The 15,847-nt window shown below is 32.6% G+C and overlaps 1 protein-coding gene across 1 annotated transcript in view; it reads left to right on the top strand.

The window, feature by feature from the left end:
* Positions 1-15,847, top strand: part of LOC129800799 (regulator of G-protein signaling 17) — a 35,583-nt gene extending 19,736 nt beyond the window's left edge. Inside the window, exons 5-9 of the mRNA XM_055845463.1 lie at positions 6,031-6,111; positions 6,267-6,328; positions 6,835-7,001; positions 9,268-9,389; positions 9,451-15,847. Of these exons, the coding sequence (XP_055701438.1) occupies positions 6,031-6,111; positions 6,267-6,328; positions 6,835-7,001; positions 9,268-9,389; positions 9,451-9,538 (520 nt within the window). The 3' untranslated portion in view covers positions 9,539-15,847. The remainder of the gene's footprint in view (positions 1-6,030; positions 6,112-6,266; positions 6,329-6,834; positions 7,002-9,267; positions 9,390-9,450) is intronic.

Raw genomic sequence — 15,847 nt, forward strand, 5'->3', positions numbered from 1 at the left:
ACTGCACAAACATATTGAGAAGCTAAATTATATCACGATAAGGCTCAATTTTATTTTAAAATTAGGTGAAAAATCTCAATTTCAAAGGTACCCCACTTTCAAATGTGCCCCACTTCCCCCTATGCTTGTGTAAAATGTATGATAGATGAATGTTCACTTTTGAACAAAATGTATGAAAGACGAAATGTGAAATACGAAAATGTAAAATACGAAATGGTAAAATACGAAATGTACTAGAATACGAAGTTTCCGCAATACAAAATGTGCAATACGAAAATGTAAAATACGAAATGTAAAATACGAAGTTTCCTCAAACCAGATATTTTTGGTATAAGTTACAGAAACGCCGTGATGTATGCAAATCGTTTTCGGTTTTCGCACTATTTTCAGCGCGAACGGATTATAAATAAATACATTTAACATTAACCGTGTAAGAATATTTGCATAGATTTAGGGGCATTTTAAAATAGATTTTATAAATTACACAGGAGCCCGGGATTATAAATATTTTCGGGGCCGAAAAGATTATGCGAAATGGCATTATGCATCCAAACGGGTGGCAAAGCGTCTCAGTGAAGTTCAAACGTTTTCCCATTTCGGTTTACTTCGTGAACTTTCGTAGATATCCATCATACGTCATTACTATTTTAAATTCAAACTACCTAACGATCAACAGCCAACAACAAAACACATTTTTTTTTATTTTCCCCAACAATTTGTTAGATTTTCAATGAATTTTTTGCATAAATGCTCTTCTGACTCTGTCAAACTCTGTTCTCATTTGTATTCTTTCTTTTCCTAATCACACCTTTGCGTGCTATCCATAAATGTTCCTTATGGTTTTGCCCTCATTCGCCTTTCCTTGTACCAACCTCCCCCGCCTTGTAAAAAAAAATGCGTGTGAGCTATGCAAAAACCAAGCCACAAATTGGCGAAAAAAAAACAGTAAGGTGGAAAATTGTGAGACACTGAGAAAAGTGGAAAGCTGAGCAACTTTGTCACCACATTCCTCCAACCATCGGCCAAGGGATGACGGGGGTAGGATGGAAAAAAAAGAGGAAACATGACAAGTCCATTCATTTCTTCACTTTGGCGCACACGGGGAGCTCTCTCTGGCGAATTGGCGAAAACAAGAAGAGATTTTCTCAAGTCGCATGCGTAACGCTTTTTTTTCCGTGAAAATCTCTGATTTTCCACTGTGAGAGTTGGGAAAATTCTCAGAGAGAAAGAGAAAACGTAGGGAGAGTATTCATTGAATTGTGGGGCACATAGAGTTGGCCCCATGTAAACAAAATCGCACATTTCGGCCCGTTCCGGCCGCCGCGTGAGGCGCCGAACTTTTCCCGCACTGTTTTTCACAACCTTCTCAAAGCTTGGTCTTTTCCGCCACTCTCGTACAAATATCCGCGAATCACGGATGGAAGTGCCTTAAGCTTCCAGTTTACGCGTCTTTTTTTCCTTTTTTCTGGAAGAAAGTTTCCTTTTAGAGATCCCTTCGGTAGTATCTGACTCTAGCTTAGAGATCGTTCGATCAAATTTAGTCGGTTTTTAGGTGAGATAATATAAAGAAAAATCATCGTGAGATCATTGATTGAAAATTCCTTTAAGTGACTCATGTGGATCAAGCTGGAGATTATTGATTATCTGTGAATTTGGCGCGAGAGTGGGCCAAGTGTTTATATTTGAGTTGATTTTAGATGAATGTTGGCCGTAACAGTGATCAGCAATAAAATGCGATCATCGCAACTCTAGGCCCTCTTTCTATTGTCTCTCCAACTCAATCCAGAAGCCCCCTTCTGTAAATTTTTTTTTTTATCCATAACTAAAAAGCGTTATATAGTTTTTGCCTTGACGTCAGAAGGCGCGCAGTTTTTATCTGGAAAATATCGATCAACAGTGTTAAGTGGCACGAAAGAAGTGCGAGGCCGGTTGAAAAAAAAAATATAAAATAAAACAACGGTGGGCAGAGACGGAGGGCTTTTCACGGTGTTTTATTTTTCCTATACTTTTCTCACGAAAAACTATCCTATGTGTAGCTTGTAATCCAATCATTTGGAAGAGCTGTGGCTGTGGCCGAATGGGAAGGTATGGATGAACAAATAGTGCCCTGGCCATCGTCAATTGAAGCCACAAGGAGATGGCAGAGAGATGGAGGAGTGTCGTGGCAAAGCTGCGACTAGGGTAAGAAAAGCCCAATGGGTGGGAAATAAAACACAAGAAATTCAATTCTCCAAGCTCACCCCATTCTCCCGGAAAGCTCCTCAAGCTTTTATCCACTTCCCACAAAACCATCCTCCTCACTTTCCAAGGCACACAACGTCAACAGACGACTCAGTTAATTTTTCATATAGTGCCCAATCAGAGTTGAAAATTATTCTAGAATGAAGATATTAGATGGATCATGGATATTTCAGAGAAATCTTCAAACTCGTGCTATCACTCACATTCTTTTATTTTTAAAGACATTCACAAGAATTCTGAAAGATAGGGAAAATAGGGTAAGTGTGCCAAATTCCGGCCAGCTTGCAATTTCGACCACTTTTTTTGTTCCTCGAATTTCCATGAGTTTTTAGATTTTACGCACTCTAGTGATTGTACAATGCAAAAGACTAACAAAAAATGTAGCTTCGACAAACGAGATGATGTGAAAAAGATATTGGAAGAATTCCCGAAGGGCAAGGAACTATGAGAATGAAGCTGGCCGAAAGAGGGCACCAAAGCTATGTCTATATTTTAATTCATTTTAAAATGTATTAAGAACGATTTTAGAGTAAATAAAGACGATAAACTCTTTACAAGGTTCCAAGCAACACTCTTTAAGAAGAAAGAATAAAAAAAATCAATTTGAATTTAAAATATTACATTTCAAACTTGAGACTTTGACGCTTGCATGCAACTATGCCGAAATTTGGCACACTTACCCTATATGTTTACTCTGAGAAAAAAAAAGTTTTGTCAAATTAACAAGGACAGTTTGTCAAAAGGATATTTCCCTGCATAAAATGTAAAAAAAAAGTTTTGTCAAATTGATAATCAACTTCCTTTAAACAAAATTTTAACAAAATCCATTTGTCCGCTTAACAAAACCTTTTTCAGAAGTTTGTAAGTAAAATTTGTCTGATACAATTCTTACCACATTTAAAACAAAAATCGTCAATTTTTTGTCCACAAAATCCGATTGGCATAGGAGTTGGCAAAGCTTTCATAAATTTATATATTCTATTAACAAAAATTCGGAGAAGTTTTCAAAAGTTTGTTGAAAAAAGTTCAATTACGGATGGTTATAGTAAGAAGATGAAAAACTCTTGTTCGAAATTTGTTTTTAAATTGCCAATTGACCTATTCAACTAACTTTACAGTAGACAGATTTACAGTGCGAGAATGAATAGCGATCTAAGGTCTGTTAGGCCGGTTTCAGACCTGAGACTAATGCCAGTTCCTCAGTAAGATGGCTTTGTTGGTGACTGAAGATGAGCCAGAAACCTTTTTAAACCTAAATTGAGACTTAGTGCTTAGATTCTGACAACATTCGAATCTGGCGGGCTGTCAAATGGCATTTACCGAAAATATAAACAAAGTACGTTCAAAACGTTTATGTACAAAATTATTTCTCTCTCGAGTATGGTGGAGAAATTTAATTTTGTGGTTTTTGTTATCTCAGTTTTTGATTCCAAACATCCTAAAACACTATCTGAATACTCGTATAATTCTCTTTTCATCTCTAAAATGCCTGATTTTGTGTTTCACTGTGTCACTGCAAGGGTGCGTTATCATCGATAAGCCACTAACATAACACTAAACCTTGGTTTCAACCGAATAAACGTCAAAATAAGTTTATTTAGCATCAGTGGGCTTCAGTGTATCAAGCGAAACAATATTTGGTATCTCCAGTTTAAAATTTCGTCTGGAAAACTGGTGGCAATTAGTACCCCAAAAGTGGCTATATCTACCCAGGCCGGGGTACTTGTAACCAATGTGTCATACTTGTTTCATTATCCTCTTTAGAAAAAGTCAAAGATTTTAGAGCTTTGAACTACACTGTTTCATACAGCCAATATCCTAATGTCCTGGACACACTTACGACTAAAGTCCAGAGACGACTAAGCTCGTTCATAGCCAAGTCAGTTCTTGACACACTACAAACGAGGCTTAACATTTTCTGGCACTCACAAAACATAACTTTCGTGGGTTTTTATGCAGATATTTCTACTGAAATGCACTAGTAATCCTTTGAAAATGAAACTACTTTTAGATTTACTTCACAATTAACATATAACAACAAGAATTATTCACTAGAATAGCTAAAATTGGCTTAAGTCGCGAGTTAGCTTCCACCTCACAAATAATTGTAATTAACAATAATTATTGGACGTGTACTGAGACATGATATTACAAATAGTTTCATTTTCAGAGGAGTATTACTGCATTTCAGTAAAAATATCTACATAAAAACCCACGAAAGTTATGTTTTGTGGTGCTAAGCCTCATTTGTAGTGTGTCAGGAACTGACTTAGCTATGAACTAGCTTAGTCGTCTCTGGACTTTAGTCGTAAGTGTGTCCAGAGCATTATGCTACTTAAAGACCTTAAAAAATTAGACTAACCTTTTCATTTTTTTTACAAATCATGCGCGAAAAAAGCTTCATTTGCTGGCTAAAAGTACCCCAGTCTCCCCTATGGGAAATAAATCTTATCTTATCTTATAATTAATTCTATTCTAAAACAATAAATAATAATTTTATTTGTTCAAAAAATATTGCCAGATTAATTGCAAGAAAATTAAAATTTATGAACAATTTAATGAAATACTGGCCTCATTTCTGAGACCAAGATCAAGATCAAGATCAAGAAAATTTCAAGATTTTGGTATTCTGAAATCAAAAAATCAAGATCAAGATGTAAAATCTGTCAAATTTCTTGGAATCTTGAAATCCAAGACACAAACGGTGTGGATATCAAGATTTGCAATTCTGGAACCAATATTTCAAGATTTCAAAACGTCAAATTTCTTGTTTTCTTGAAATAATTCCAAGATCCTCTCGGAGGTGTTTGGAATTTTCAAGATAGTAACAATTTGTAGAGTTTCATATGGAAATGACTATTGATGATGAATATTTCTATAAGAGATGGTACAAAAAGAGTATTACTTTGAAAAATACTGTATTTGATCTTGTAATTTAATCGAAATGGTACGTATTTCTAGATGTACATATCGATGTGCACCACCCTGAGGATACCTAAAAAATAATCACATCTTGCATAAGCATGTCTTGGTTTATCACAGGTCACAAGTGTGGTTTACACTTCCTATACTTCCGTTTATGGCCTCTTATTAAGTCTTTAATACGTCCTATAATTACTTTTCTTAATTTATATGACGAAATTTCAACAAATTCAACAGAGAAATGAATATATTTGTCAGGAGTGACGTTTTGTTAAGTGTGGAAAATCTTGAAATCTTGGTTCTTAGCTAAGACATTTAAAGTTCCATAAATACTTCGCGTCAGAATACGAAATCTTGATTTTGGAAATATTTGACAGCTTGAAATTTTGATCTTGATTTTGGTCCCAGAATTGAGGCCACTCTTCGATAAATTTTTATAATTTTTAAATTATTGGAAAATTATTTTTTGATGTTTAAAAATATTTAAAGGTATTTTAGTAGCTCAATCTTAGTTTTTAGCATTGAATTTGTTCAAATGAATCAATACAAAAAATATAAAACACAATATAACGCAATAGGACCAAGTAATGAGAAATTCGTCTAGAATTTTTTATGGTTTTATTATCCGTTTTAGTTATCTGTAAATATATTAATTTCTGACAATAATTCGTTGTCCTTAAAAGAAAAATAATAATAAAGAGAATGTGAATTCATTTAAATTGAAAATTGCCGTACAAATGACTTCCAGCTGAAATCTAGAAAAAGCTCTCCAGGAAGATGCTCTTCAACTCTGATAGCGTATCAATGATTAGTGCTAAAACATATCGAATTTACGTGCATTTTCTCCTTCTGTCTTTCTTTCCCCAGTTTGGCAATTAAAAATGCTGAAGACAATGGACCTACGAAGAAAGATCCAGCCGGTTCAGATCTACTATGTGATGGTGAACAGTAAGTTACTACCTTCATTAATAAATCGAACTTTAAAAGAATAATAAAATAATAAAATAATAAAATAATAAAAACTTTTAAAGAACAATAAAAATATTGAATGCAAAAAGCCTGAAGCACAATTCTCACGGAGACTCTTCTTTTTTGTGTTGTAGGCCAACCCTCGAGGAAATAAGAAGTTGGGGTAAAAGCTTTGATAAATTAATGAGGAGTCCCGGTAAGTGTAGAAAATGATGCGGAGGGAGGATTTTATCATTTCTAGCTATTGTCATGCATTTTTAATAACAAACACCCACAGTCGCTCAATAATCGTTCGAATGGCAAAAGTTGAAATCCCCTCATGGCCTAGGAAAAGTCTTTTTTCACCACATTCTGAGCCTCTATCAATTAATATTTTCTGTTACGAGGTGACATTGTTTTTTAAAGAAAATCCATTTACATAAAAAACAGCCCAGAATTTTAATTCAATTTTCACACAATTTCCACAATTTTCTTTTTTTTTTTCGCTGAAAAAAAATTCCCAGAAGATTTTTTTATAATTTTTTGGATTTCTAAGAAATTTCTATTAACGGAGATAATTTCTAAAATAATTCCCACTTGATGAATTCTTTTTTTTCCAAAAAAATCATTGATTTCCTTTTCTTTACGCACTTGCCCTTAAGTTTTTCTTTCAGTCAAAGCTCAATAAAACTCCATGTAAATTGTTTTGATGATGAATTTCAGGTGGGCGAAAAGTGTTTCGTGATTTTCTCCGATGTGAATATAGCGAAGAAAATATCCTTTTCTGGCTCGCATGCGAAGAGTTGAAGAAGGAAACTAATCCAGAAGCCATCGAAGAAAAGGCTAGATTCATATATGAAGACTATATTTCAATTTTGTCTCCAAAAGAGGTGAGAAATCGTTTTTCTATTTTGGTTAATTACAAACTTTCTCCACTTGAATTATTAAGCCATTGAGAACAAGAAAAGCACAATTATATATGCGCTCAATATAGGTAAAAAAGCTCTAGTGCTAACCCAATGATTTTTAGCTTCTATTGTTACTCAAAAATGAAAGCACTTTACATCGTATTTCATGTCAGAAATTTCCTCACGTGGAGCTATTTTCTCATCAAGATAATTCTATTCATAACGATTTAATCACAGGCTCATAAAAAGGTTATTAAGTTGCATGATTATTACACGAAACAATTTGTTATGGATATTTTCACTTTTTGCTCACAGTTTGCACTTTAATTTAATTTTCTTGGCACAATAGAAGTCTCTAAATTGAAAATTTTAAGTTATAAGGACCTCTATCTCATTAGCCGTTATTTCAAAATAGTTAGGTTATGTTCAGCTTAACCTAAAATAATTTATTGCGCATTCTAGCAGGTAAAAACAAGATAACCAATTATAACGAGAACTAGGTGATTAAAATGTGTTTTACCTAGTAATTTTACAAATATTTAATCTGTTTTTGATCTGCATAAAAGTTCTATCATGAACAACATAAGCTCTATCTTCAGTTTTCCAAGAAATTTTTAATTTTCAAAGGTGTTTTTAATTGCCAATTTATGTAATTGCTGAAAACAGCTAGCTCCAGAGTTTTAAATGTCAAAGAAAACCTTAAATATGCTTTAGGTTAGAATTAAACAAGGGGTAACCTGGGTAAGGGTCTCTCATTTCAGGGAACTTCAGCTAATCTAGTCAGGGATCCAGTAAACCGTTGGGGAAATATGGGAACCCATTTAAAGATTTCTTTAGGGAATCCGAGGGATCTGCACATTTTCTCATGGGGCTCACGGGAGACGTATGAGGCACTGAGGGGCCTATACATTTTTTAAGGAAACCAGATAGCCTATTTTTAGAGATTCCGAAAAACCCTTTTTTAGGGAACCCGAGGAACCAATATATTTATTTTAGGGAACTCGGGGACATACATTTACCCACAGGGAACCCAAGGAACCCATATCTCTTTTTTAGCGAAACCGGAGAACTCTCTCTTTGAAGGAATTAGAAGGACCCTATCTTTTGTAGGGAATCTGAAGAACCCGTAACTTTTCGAGGGAATCCGAGAAACCAATATATTTCTTCAGAGAACTCGGGGCACCCAGACATTTCTGGGAATTCACGGGGTACCTACAGGGAACCCGAGGATCCCATACATTTTTTAGAGAACCCAGAGACCCTTCTTTTTGAAGGAACTTAGAAGAACCCACGTCTTTTTCAAGAAACCCAGGGAAACCATATTTTTTCAGGGAACTCTTTTTCAGGGAAGCCATGAGAAACCTATTTTGGAGAACCGGGGAACCCTTTTTTGGGAATCCGAAAAACGTATAACTTTTACAGGGAAACTAGGGAAGGCGTACATTTTTTTTAGCAAACTCCGGGAACTTATACATTTTTTAAGGTACCCTTAATTTTTTTTTTGGAAAACTCTGGGAACCTATACATTTTTAGGGAACTCGCAGGGTACCCAAAGAACTCACACATTTTTTATGGAACCCATACTTTTTTTAGGGGAGCCCGCAGAACAATTTTTTCCAAGGTGGTCTATAAAGAACAACAAAAAAAAATAATACGATAGAAAAATGCTTCAATTAAATATGGAAATTGCATCGTTTACGTTTTTTAGGTTAGAATTTAATCAATAGGTCAGACAACTTTAAACTTCAGTTAGAAACGTCTTTAGAAAAATGATCAATTTGATTCTGAAAGGATTTCGAATTTGAAGATTATGAAATATTTAAGGTTTTGAGGTTATGTTCTACATAACCTCACATTGCAAGACACAGTGCGACTTCTATGCCATAAACACGCGTTTCACGTCTTAAATTTAATTAAGATACCAATTCACTGAGAAATATTGCACCAAATTCCTACATGTAGGGGAGATGGGGCAGTTTCACTCAGTTAAACTTTTATCAACACTCATTTTCAAAACGAATATGAAGTATATGCAAATAATTGATACCTCGGTATAGTTTATTTTAGTAAGTAATATATATGTGAAACTTCCCCATCCTCCCCTGCTAAAATTCTTTAAGGAGCTTTGTATTTTTTCTCAGCTTACTGAACAATGTACATTTTGATACTTGTACTTTCTGTGCAGAAACTTCCGTCACTTCTCCAAAAGAAAATAAAGTGAAACCGTTTTTTTGTTACGTACTTTCAGGTGTCTTTAGATTCTCGAGTACGTGAAATAGTTAATAGAAATATGGTGGAACCCACGCCTCACACTTTCGATGAAGCTCAACTACAAATTTACACTTTAATGCACCGAGATTCGTATCCCAGGTGAATTTACCGAAAGTCCCCAATAGATAACCTCATATTAACGTTTTTTTTTGTATCGCAGATTTATAAATTCACCTCTGTTCAAAACATTAGCGCAACTTCCCGAAGGTGTTTCTGCGTCAGGATCACAGACCGAGAGTCCCACTTAAGTTCCTGAAGGAATCAAGTAAGATCTAATGAGGTAGTGGGAGTAAATAAATTAACTAGAGATAATAGCAAAAATTAAAATTAAAAAAAGATACATAAAATTGCAAAGACGTGGATGAAACATCATAGTGACATATTTTTTCGCGGAATTTATTTGAGGTTATGTTTTTACTTTTCTTCCTGATTCTTCGATTATTTTTTTGATTTTATTTTCTGATGAACTTGGAGCTAGAGTTTCATTGTGACCATCAACTGTTTCATTTATACAGAAATTTGCAAAGAAAATATTGGGTAGAATTGAGTATTTCACGGAGATGATCAATTCTAACCTCAAAAAAAAAACACTAAAATGCATTTACACAATTTTATCGAGTAAAATTTAAAAGCAAATAATGAAACAATGACTTTTTATAATTAGTATTTTAACGATTACACATGTGTATAAATCATTATTTTTAGTGATAATGTTGTTGAGGTAGGGAAAGTCAGTGAAAAAAAAATATATATATAGGAAAGTGCGGAGTGGACGAAGGGAAGAATGCAACAGGATAGATATTCGGAATAGAGTCGGATAAAAAAAAGAAATTGGTGAAAATATGGAATCTCTTGAATAAAAAAGCATGAAAGATAGTGAGGATTCCCATCAATTTCAATCTCGTTACATTTAAAATAGATAAGAGCAATAAAAGTAATTAATAGGACAGACATAAAAATACAACACGGAAAGGAACACTGAAGAGGTCAACAGACAAAAACAGGAAACATCGTTCTAACAAAGTCTACACCGCATATGGGGTGAGTTCTCAAACAGAGTTTGTTTTCCTTTAGAGTTTTAACCTAAAAAGTGAATCTAATCTAAAAAGAATTATAATTTAAATTCCAAAAGTTATAGTTTTAACCTAAAAATTGAGGCTAAACTACAAAAAAAAATCACTTGTAACCTTTAACATTTGTCCTATCAGATACACAATGCGATCTTTTCTTCTAAAATCTAAATATAACCTCAAATTAATCTTAACTACGAAAAACCAGACCTAACCTCCAAATACTATTTCTAGATTTCAGAAAGAGAATCAATTGTGTACAAACCACAAAAACCCAATTCTAACAACAAAACTACAATAATTTAAATATAAAGCACGCAGTCCTAACATATAAAAACGAAATCCGGGTCCAAAATATCTAAAAAAATATTCTTAAAATTTGAGAAGCACGGCAATCAGTTTTATCTTAGTCAAAAATCAACCTAAATATCGTGTTTCGACCGCATAAAACTTAATTTTATTCCCAAAAATGTTTCTAACCTCAAAATTAAAAATAAATTTCAATATTTCGAGTAGTAACTCAAATGTACTGTGCTCTCCTAGAATTTGAGCATTCCAAATTTTGTCCTAAACTTAATCAATTGGATTTAAGTCACAAAATACCGGATTGTAACCTAGAAAATCAAGTTCGTATTTAATTCCAAAAAAATTTCTGGTGACATAAAAGGGATTCGAACCCGGGACACTTGCATCATACAGCGAGTGCTCTACCACTTGACTCAATGAGTACCCAAAGCAGTCTTAACCTCCATAAAATAAATTTTGGTATTAAAACTGAATCCCAACTCCCTAAAATTGGATCCTATGCTAAATTAGTTTTAGTTCCATTCGCAAAATCATGAGTTATAACCTCAAAATAGTTAAGAATTTCATCCTAACTTCAAAAAATCTAAACCTAACCTTAAAATGGAGAGTAAATCTCATAACCAAAGTCTATCAATCCAAAAAGTACGCAAATAACTCTTTAAAAAAACGATTCTCTTGTTGAGAACGAACCCCAAAAATACACTGAAACGTTATATTTTAAATTTAAATAAATAAAAAAGAACAAGAAAGAAATGCACAAAATATTATACTTGTTAATAGTGAACATTAGTCCTTAAATAAAAGAAAAAAAAAGAGATAAAACAAGAGAAGGAAAAACTATTTAATATTTTAGTTAGTCAACCGAAGTTTTTATAAAGCTTATGACTCTTTAAAGTTTAAAAAACTACCATACACTAAGTTCAATATATAATAAATTAAATAATTTTTATACTGAAAAAAATCATGTGGTAAAAAATATTATAGACGAGTGGAAGAGAAAGATGGAAGAGTTAAAACATTTTAAACTGTTAAGCTTTGTTTTAAAGATGATGATAAAATAACGACGGTAAGAGAAATATGATTAAAACAATAGTCAAAATGAATTTTATTGAAAGATTAATGATGGTAAAAAATACAACGTACTCGAGTTAAATAAGGAAAAAATGCAACGTTATTTAAAACAAAAAAATGAAAGAAATATTTTTAAAAAAGGGCCTATAAATTCAACAAACTTTAAAGAAAAAAAATCGAATAAAAATGATAATAACAATTGGGTCTATATTTAAATAAATATTTATTGATGAAAGGCAATCGAGTTCTCTGAATTTTTGACATTTTTTAAAGAGTTTTTTATGATAAATCTTCCTTCTGTTCCATTTATTTTTCTTCACATTGTTATATTTAAAAAGAAAAAAAAAATATATTAGAAATTATCATGGGACAACCTTGTAAAAGGATTTAGTCAGTGACCAGTGTAATTGTATTATTAGATTTGTGGAAAAAAAACGTAGATTTTGGAAGCGAGAAGGCAATTGATAGTCTTCATAAAGAAAACACCAAAAAAAAATGAAATTCCATTAAATAGTTGAAATTTCCAAAGTTTTCTTCATTATTTCCCTTATGCTAATATTGAAAATTCTTTCTCAATAAAATTGAGAAAATAAAAGCATGAGAGAAAATTATGCATTTATTTACAAATCTCTTTTTAGGGCAATATTGTTTCTTAAAAACAAATACTTTGTTATTTTGTTTTATTTTATTTTATTTAAATCATCACTCATATTAAACTAGGTAATAATACTTAAAAAAAAAAGAAAGAAAATCTACAGCATACCAAAAAATCATCCCAAAGATAGAGTTTTATCTAAAAAAAAAGAAAGAATAGTAAGAAAAAAATGATGGAAAATAGATTTAAAAAAAATTAGACAAATTCCTTTTTTCCCTGACATATGGATCAAAGAAAGAAAACCATTAGAAGAGAGAAAAAAATAAATTAAAAAAAACGTAATATAATAATGATAAAAATATAAAATGATGAAAATGCACCAAAAATTAAATTTAAACTTATTGTAAAACTCTTAAGGAATGATGGAAAATTGGGGTGGGTGAAAAAACACAATTTTTAAATAATGACATAGTAAACAAATAAAATAATTTAAAATACGCACTAAAGAAACAATACACTAAACCAAAATAGGTATTCAATGGGATTTGTTCTTATGGGCAGCGCACAGTTCTTTTTAATTTGTTGATCTGTCAAAATTTGTTTGTTTTTGTAACATCTAGTGACAGCATCAGTCAAGCAAGAACCCTTCAAGATTCTCCGTTGCGATCAACTAGATCAGGGGTGTGCAAGAACCGTTTGAAACCGAATAAACGTCAAAATAAATTTGTTCAGTTAGCGTTTTGACCACTGACGTACAAGTTTCATTTGACATTTGTTCGGTTTCAAACGGTTCTTGCACACTTCTGAAGTAGATACTAAAATTGTTAAGATTAATCAAGCAAGGATTCTTCATAATCCTACTCTCTTGTTGTCAATCAATCGTTACCTTAGTCCAACATCAATCAAAAAATGATATTTCAAGTTTTACTCTTGGGGTAAGGCCAAACGTTAACGTAGTCCAGTATTAGTCAAATAAGGGTTCTTCAAGATTCTCCGTTGCGATCAACCAGACGTGAACGTAGCTAAGATCAATCAAGCATGAATTCTTCATGATTCTCCTTTGTTTTCAACCAGACGATAACTTAGTTTTGGATCCCTCAAGCAAAGGTAGTTCGGGATTCCCTGTTGTGATCAAGCAGACGCTAAAGAAGTTTAGCATCTGTCAACCAAGAATTCAATTAAATGCAATTTAAAAGAAACTGACTGATACTGGACTACATTAACGGATCCTTTAAGATTCTTTGTTGTGGTCAACCACACCTTCACGTAATTCTGCTTCAGCTAAGCAAGGATAGTTTAAGATTTCCTGTTGCGTCTTCTATAGGCTTCTTGATTCTCTATTTTTGTCAACCGGTCGTTACAGCACCGTTACCGTCAACATCAATCAAGAAAGGATTCTTCAAGTTTTTCAGCTTTGAACAATTAGAAGTTAACACAGTTTAGGATCAGTGAATCAAGAATCCTACAAAATTCTCTGTTGCAAACCAAATGTTAAAGTAGATCCGCATCAGTCAAAGAAGGGTTCTTCAAGATTCCCTATTGTTGTCAACTAAATTTATCCTCTGTAGAATGCTGTTTTTATCTGTTCTCGATACAGAACATTTGCAACAACGCTTAGACTTTTACCCTAAGACTGTCTTCAGACTAGAGTTTCAGCCCAGTTCACGCGGGTCTCAAAACCTTAAACAGCATTCGATTTTATTGATTTTTCAAAGTGTAAAAGGTAATTTGCCCTTAATAATCCAATCCTAAGTCAAAATTATCCAAAAAATCTTGACTGATAAGATATTGGAGAAGTTAAGCCATATGGCTAACCCTTAGGTCTGAAGCCCGTATAATTCTTACTCGGGTATTGATCGTTTGAGTCAGTATCATAGATTTCTTGGTCAAGCTTTGTTCAATACATGAACGTTCACGAGGAAATAGCTCTGAATCCTGGGATAACCAATTATCCACTCATCTGGGTCCAGTAGACGGACCTCCTGTTCGTCCGGATCCTGTCTTCTCGATCATACGAAGACTGACCCCTTGTCTATGAACTTACTCTTTTTGATCCCGTTCTAGAAAGGAATATATTGAAATAATAATAGAAGAACAATACTCCGAAATGCATTTAGGACAATTCCTGATACAAAGGCGAAGATATCAAAAGTTTTAGACGGTCAGAATTTAAGGTTAAGTTTGACATAAAAATCCGTAACTTTGACAGAAAAAAACATTAACGAATTCGACTTTAGGAAACTATCCCACTGAATACATATTTTCAAGAAAAGGCAAAGAAAGAAGTAATCGAAAAGCATTGTGTTGTTTACGAATTAACCAAAAGATAAGACGAGATGTCACGGTGTCGATCAACAATTCAATTCGTAGAGAATTGTTAAGAGACATTCGAAAAGTTAAAAACTTAAAAAAAATCATCTCACCTAAAAAGAATCAGAAAAATAGAACACTTTAGGAAATAAGGATTAAAATGAAGAAAAAAAAACATGAAATAATGAAAAGAAATAAAGGTAAAAAACCGTTGTATAATTAAATGTGACGTGTGAATATATAATTAAAATGTGTAAAATAATTAAAGATGAAAAAAAAACAAATTCGGATTAAAGATATAAACTTTTCGGTTTAAAAACACTTCCTATCGATCTTTCTTTGAGCATCACGTTTAGAGACATAAAAATCTCCTCGCTTCGAACACCCCAAAGAACAACAATTAAGAAAGTTCAACATTCTAGCAAACTAGTTGAAGTTTTGAGCACCAAAACAAACACCCAAAAATATCCTTTTTTCGTTTGAAGAAATAAAAATCATCACAGAGTAAAAATTAATCCCACCTTGTCGCAAAAAAAAATAATAAAACTAATCTAAAGTGTGTATAAAAATAGCCATTAAAAATAAAATCATTGAAATCAGTACCAAACAGTATAAACTATCACCCCACAATAAGTTTCAGCGAAACAGGAAAGAAAATAATAGTTAAACAAGAAAAATCAATGCAGAATAAATTCTCAATATACCGTCTCATTAATTTTCTAAGAAAAGAAACAAAGAATAATGTGAAGTACAGTAGTAAGACAAGAAATATAGTAAAATACAGAAAATATCAGATGGATATAATCAAGAATTTCAGTGAAATTATTTTGAGAGGAAGTACCAAAAAAGAAAGAAAAAACAAAACTGACGGACATGTGGAACTAGAAAATCATGTCTGTGGAACAAAATACATGTCTGAACGCATAATTTACTTAGCAATGTAAAACATTACAAAAGAAAAAAATCAGATAAACTTTTTTTTTCCTAGGATGATACAAATAAATTTTAACATCTTTTGGGAGTATAAAAAAATGTGAGAAAAATTTCTACTAAACTTTATAAAAAAAATTACTTAGGCACCGAATGGTAAACAACAAGATAAAAATTTTAGAGTAAAAAAAATATGAAATACAAATTAATTAATTCTACGAATATGATTAACAAATAAATTGCCATTTATTATACAAAAAGAAAATCTTTTAACT

Source organism: Phlebotomus papatasi, chromosome 2, assembly GCF_024763615.1.
Source record: "Phlebotomus papatasi isolate M1 chromosome 2, Ppap_2.1, whole genome shotgun sequence".
NCBI lineage: Eukaryota > Metazoa > Arthropoda > Insecta > Diptera > Psychodidae > Phlebotomus > Phlebotomus papatasi.